At 31.4% G+C, this 6,000-nt stretch overlaps 1 protein-coding gene across 1 annotated transcript; it reads right to left on the minus strand.

The window, feature by feature from the left end:
* Window positions 1–3,015: 3,015 nt before the first annotated feature.
* Window positions 3,016–5,279, minus strand: LOC121126417 (uncharacterized). The gene is made up of 2 exons (XM_040721739.2): window positions 4,376–5,279; window positions 3,016–4,331 (listed from the first exon to the last, which is right to left on the minus strand). The coding sequence occupies exons 1-2, from the start codon at window positions 4,674–4,676 to the stop codon at window positions 3,607–3,609; spliced, it is 1,026 nt and encodes a 341-aa protein (XP_040577673.1). The 5' UTR covers window positions 4,677–5,279; the 3' UTR covers window positions 3,016–3,606.
* Window positions 5,280–6,000: the final 721 nt, after the last annotated feature.

Raw genomic sequence — 6,000 nt, forward strand, 5'->3', positions numbered from 1 at the left:
TGTATAATAAAGTTTTTTTTAAATATTATTATACAAAACAATACATAAATTACTACTTTCAAACCTCTCCATTTTTGCTAGGAAATCGATGAAAGAAGCTTCTTATGCTCTTTGACATCTTTTCAAGCAAATTTCCCAATTTTACAAGATTCATGCAGATTGCATCTATTTTTTTTTAATAAAATACTGTCATAAATTTTGTATAAAATGAATTTAGAAGATTTATGCGGATAATTATAGTCCGTTCAAAAGGTATTCAGCCAGACCCAATGATGTTTTATAAGCTGCATGAAAGGTTTCCGGATTCAATCCATATAAACCAGTAGCCTTGCAATTGATTTCCCATTTCTTAAGCCATTCCGCACATGAAATTAAAAAAACCTATTTGCTCTCTGTCATTTACTGAAATGGGTTTTAAAGAAGAATCCTTTTTGGATACATGAAAATAAGTCGAACAAACATTGACACAATCCAGAACCTTTTTAATATCTTCAAGACTTTTGCAGTTTCTCTATTGGGCTGATATTCTTCTTCCTGTTTTGTGTAATATTCCAGGGCATTAATAGTTGATTCGTGGAAAAATTTGACACACAAATTGACGATACATTTTTCAATGGGTTGTGGAGCAATAACTTTATGAAATAGTTTATGTACATATTTTAAGCCAATGCCAGTCTCCATCTCAAATATTTTCTTGACATGATTAAAGTCTCCATGGATGTCAAAACCCTCGTCGTCATAGGATGGAAATGATAATACTTTATTGTTAACAAAATTATTGTATAAGTTTTTGAAAATGTGAACTGGATCGAAGAGCAGAAATATTTTTGGTTCAGCAGCCGAGTATGGATTCCAGATGAAGGAAGATGAAGTGTCTTTCCCAAGCTCCTTAAGGTAAAATTTTCTGTTTGTTGAATGAGCGTCCACAATCACAGCGACTGTTTCAAATCCAATTTTTGTAAAAAGTTTTAAAACTTCAATGAAATAATCCTTTATAATTGTGGGGCTGATTTTGGTGATAGGGATCATGGTGACCATATCACTATATCGACCAAGAACACTCTTGATCATGAATCATAATAATGTTTTTTAAATGATCCGCTATTTTGACTACCATAAATTTTCCCTCTAATGAATTCTACCCTCTGAGTAGAATAAACTTAATCTATGATAATAGACACGATCTTATCTTTGGGTAGCAAAGTTGTTATTCATCTTCGGAGGTATTCACTAATCGAAACGTTAATTCCACCATCAATGTTAAAGGCCCTAGAAAGTTTCTTTAAATATTTGATAGAAGGCAAAATTATCACTCCTAACTCACAGAGTTGATTGTAGAGCTCAAGGCTTGTGTTTTGCCACAAAGAAGCTATTCTCAGAAGTCGTGACGAATATATTCGCCCTTTTAGCGGACTTAAGTGTAGCTGGAGTTGTTCAATAATGAAGATTATGTGGTCGTTATACTCCAATTCTTCCTCTTCAGTGATATACTCTAATAGTTTCAGTGACATTAATATGTTTGACTGGTGAGATATGCCGGATTTGTTCTTCAAGAAAGCAAGGATAGTGCTGATATCAGAGAATCTTTGTATAGTTTTTGAACCACAAATATGACGTATTTCACTCTGTAAAACAGGCTTGCCGTGGAAAAACATAATAAAGGTAAATCACTTGGAATTTGAAGACCGTGGAGGACATCGGGTATTACGCCGACAGTCGAAATCGCAAAAAATTTGGGACAAACCTCGTTGAACGTCTCGTGAATATTCTGAGGCAAGCATAACTTATCGAGATCTTTTTTGGATTATATCCTCCTCAAGAAAGTGAGACATCCTTTTATCTATCCTCTTGCTTTTCTTTCTCAGCTCTGGAAATACCATACAAAATATTCATATTTAAATGAAATCATTAGTAATAAATTATATGTATGTTTTGAACATCTACCATTTTTGAAAAGTGGCTAATGAAGTTCATCTCTGAGGAGCTGGTAATTTTGATTAGTATGCCGGTGCATCCAGTTTGAGCCTTGGAATTTTAAAAGATGTTGATTTTTTAGCTCTTGTAGATTTGAAGTATTTTCGCTCCTTGCGGAAGTATGACTCGTGGAAATGTCTGCTACAGATACGAGAATGCTTCAAGGGAACAAAATCCACTCTTGGTATAACCCGAAGCCATTTCTTTTTCAATTCCTCGTCCTTTGAAAAAAGATGGAGGGATACTTTGGGGTGAGAAGCCAAAGGAACATTGTTCTTCACTATTTTTAAAGCAGGATAACCGGTTCGACAGACTGGGCAACAACACGTAAGCATCACTGGACAAATTCAACAAACTTTGGCACTACTAAATAGATCGTGAACGATAAGTATAGTTGATAATAGTCGATAAGATGAACAAACCTTCAAAAGAGAAATATTGAACTAAATCCCTTCATTGCCTTTATTCGTACTTCAATGGACTCATGTTCACATGACAACGCACAACCTCGTGTTTATTATAAAAATAATGTATTTACATGGGATTTAGAATTTGGGTAAGTCATCTCAACCCAAAGCTTTTTTATATAATATATAAATTGATGAGTGAATTAGAAGAAGAAATGTCTTATTACCTTATTGTTAAAATGAATTTTATAAAAGAACAAGTACTTATTTTATTTCAAAATAAAGAGAAATACACAAATAAGCTCTTATCATTGGCTGCCATATTGTTTAGAGCATCACCAAGCTTGTATAATGGTGTTAGAAAATTATTATCTCTACGTCGTAGTAATTATCGGACGAGAATAACTAGCTTTTTAAGTGTAGAAGGTGGAATAAATGATTCTACTAAAATATACTTAAAACAAAAACGTTTTTCCTTCAATGTTTGGACCTTCCTTGTTCAAAAATTTAATTTCCTATAAAACTACAAGAACAAGTGACTTGGATTCGTAATCAAGATATCAAAGAAAACCAAAAATTGTTGTCAAAAGAACCCATAATTGGACTAATAACTATTTTAAATAATCAAAAACTGTTTATTTTAATAAAATGAAGCAAATTGTTTATTTGAGAAATTAATATGTATAAATTTAATATTCTTAATTAAAGAGTTATTTCAGGTTAATTATGAGCTCATAACTTTGATCACAGACATAAGGCTTCTTAAATCTCGAATCCCCTTTAAAGAATAACATACATCATATTGATAACGATGAATTTAGTCCTAATTCAGTCTTAAATATTAATTTTTAATTATAATGATGCAAATGTATGTTTTTTAATTATATTTTTTACGAACATACACTTTGGACAAACCACACTATCATTGAAACGAAAAAGGAAAGAAAGATAAATGTATTTAAAAAAATAAATATGTATAAATTAGAATAAAATGAAAAAATATTTTTTTAAGGTTTTTCTACAACAATCGTATGAATAAATATATTTTACAATCTAGGAAAAGTTGAATTTGTGGTTGTCTAATTATGATGCATCTTCAAGTCTCCTATTCGTGTGAAAGAACAAAAGCAATACCACATTGGAATTTTTTTATCGTCTCATTTACATTTTCAATGTGAATCTTCAAGTGTGATTTTTGTGTAAAAGAACTAGAGCAGTAACTACATTAGAACTTTTTTATCTTCTCATGAACACCTTCAATATGCCTTTTCAAGTTTCCAGAGAATGTAAAAGAACTGGAACAGAAACTACATGTGAATTTTTTTATCTTCTCATGAACACCTTCAATATGCGCCTTCAAGTTTCCAGAGCGGGCAAAAGAACTAGAGCAGTAACCACAAGTGAATTTTTTTATCTTCTCATGAACGCCTTCAATATGAGTCTTCAAGTTTCCAGAGTTTGTAAAAGAACTAGAGCAATAACTACATTGGAATTTTTTAATCTTCTCATGAACACCTTTAATATGCCGCTGCAAGATTCCAGATAGTGTAAAAGAACTAGAGCAGTAAATACATTTGAACTTTTTTATCTTCTCGTGAACACCTTCAATATGACCTTTCAAGTTTACAGAGTTTGTAAAAGAACGAGAGCAGTAACTACAGTTGAATTTTTTTATCTTCTTATGAACACCTTCAATATGCCTTTTCAAGTTTCCAGAGAATGTAAAAGAACTGGAACAGAAACTACATTGGAATTTTTTAATCTTTTCATGAACACCTTCAATATGCTTATGCAGGTGACCAGATTGTGTAAAAGAACTAGAGCAGAAACTACATTTGAACTTTTTTATCTTCTCATGAACACTTTCAATATGAGTTTTCAAGTGTCCAGATTGTGTAAAAGAACTGGAACAGAAACTACATTTGAATTTTTTTATCTTCTCATGAACACCTTCAATATGAGTCTTAAGTTTCCAAATTGTGTAAAATGAACACCTTCAATATGAGTCTTCAAGTTTCCAAATTGTGTAAAAGAACTAGAACAGAAGCTACATGGGAATTTTTTAATCTTCTCATGAACACCTTTAAAATGTCTCTTCAAGTGTCCAGATTGTGTAAAAGAACTACAGCAATAACTACATTTGAATTTTTTAATCTCCTCGTGAACACCTTCAATATCCATCTTTAAGCTATAAAAGCGAGTAGAAGAACTAGACCATATTTGATTTTTAAATAACACTTTTAATAAGTGGGAACTAGGAACACAAAACTGGACTTCAAAAAGAGTAAGGTTCATTCATGGACTGGGAGTAGCTACGAAAATCGTTAGCATTTTGTCACGTTAAAACATGAGTAAGTTACAAAAAATCAAAAATAACGGAATCAAGGACTTGAAATAGGTTCTTGCGATATATATTGAGTGTAGAATTTGGTCGACACCAAAATGACTTCTACTTGTTGGATAACCACCGAGTTATTTCACTTTTTCTAAGGCGAAAATTGAATTTTGATTTTCTTCTCATACCTCCTGAAAAAGTGACGTCACCTGTTGTTTTGAATTTTATATTTATATTAAGGATGCCAGATTCTATAGCCGACCTCATCTGTTTACGTTTATTTTGCTGTTTATATTCCTACGCAACCTTTCATTAAATTAAAGAAGTTATAAATTATAAATATATAAAATACAGTGTAAGGGAAAAATGGCAGGAGAACAAAAAGGAAAAGTACCTAAGTGAAAAAATGGAAAGATTCTTTTAAACTGATATAATACCTATCACCATTCTGGGATATAATCAAAAAGGGATGAAACATCTCATTTTTGCTGAGGGGAAACCTCCAAAAAAATAAATGTTTGATATTTGGCATGATTTGGAGACAAGCCATTGAACAAAGTGAAGTATCTTGATACGCATGGACATTATGTTCTTAGAACAAGTATAAGATTTCAATAAAACAACATCAAAAATGTAGAAAAAAATTTATTAGCATTATATAAACCATTAAAAACAAACAATAATACATTCAAGACTCTAATTTAAATAAAAATATACATTTGCTTTTTTTAAATGCACTTACAGAAAAAGAGTTAGTTTAGTATAAATATATATAAATTGTGTATATCATTCCTCCTTTGTCCTTATTGATGGTGATGGCCCTGTCATGGTGTCCTTTTATTTACTACTACAAATACGAAGTATCATCGAATGTTTGCAATGATAACTATTTTTGATTATTGAGTCACACATAGAAGCAAGAAAAATTCCTAAATGGGGCGAAGATAATTAAAAAACGATGTTCTACCAACTTTATATCTAGGTCTTCCTTCCTAATATTCGAAAGTGTCATCTAATCCAAGACTTACCGTGAGTTCATCTTCGGAGCAAAGGTTAGATATTTTGTTCTTTTCCTTCAAAATTAAATACAAATCAATTTTAATTTTTAGATTAAGAAACAAACAAATCAAACTTGATGATCTAATAAAAAGGTCCTTTGAGAGAGACGAAGTTGAAAATATCAAGGATTCGACCGAAAAATATGGCCGTTCTTGTAAACCAACAGATACAGGAAATTTGGAAAGATAATGTGGCCCTATTTTATAAAGTATTGATTACTGATAA

This window comes from Lepeophtheirus salmonis, chromosome 11, assembly GCF_016086655.4.
Source record: "Lepeophtheirus salmonis chromosome 11, UVic_Lsal_1.4, whole genome shotgun sequence".
NCBI classification, from domain to species: domain Eukaryota; kingdom Metazoa; phylum Arthropoda; class Copepoda; order Siphonostomatoida; family Caligidae; genus Lepeophtheirus; species Lepeophtheirus salmonis.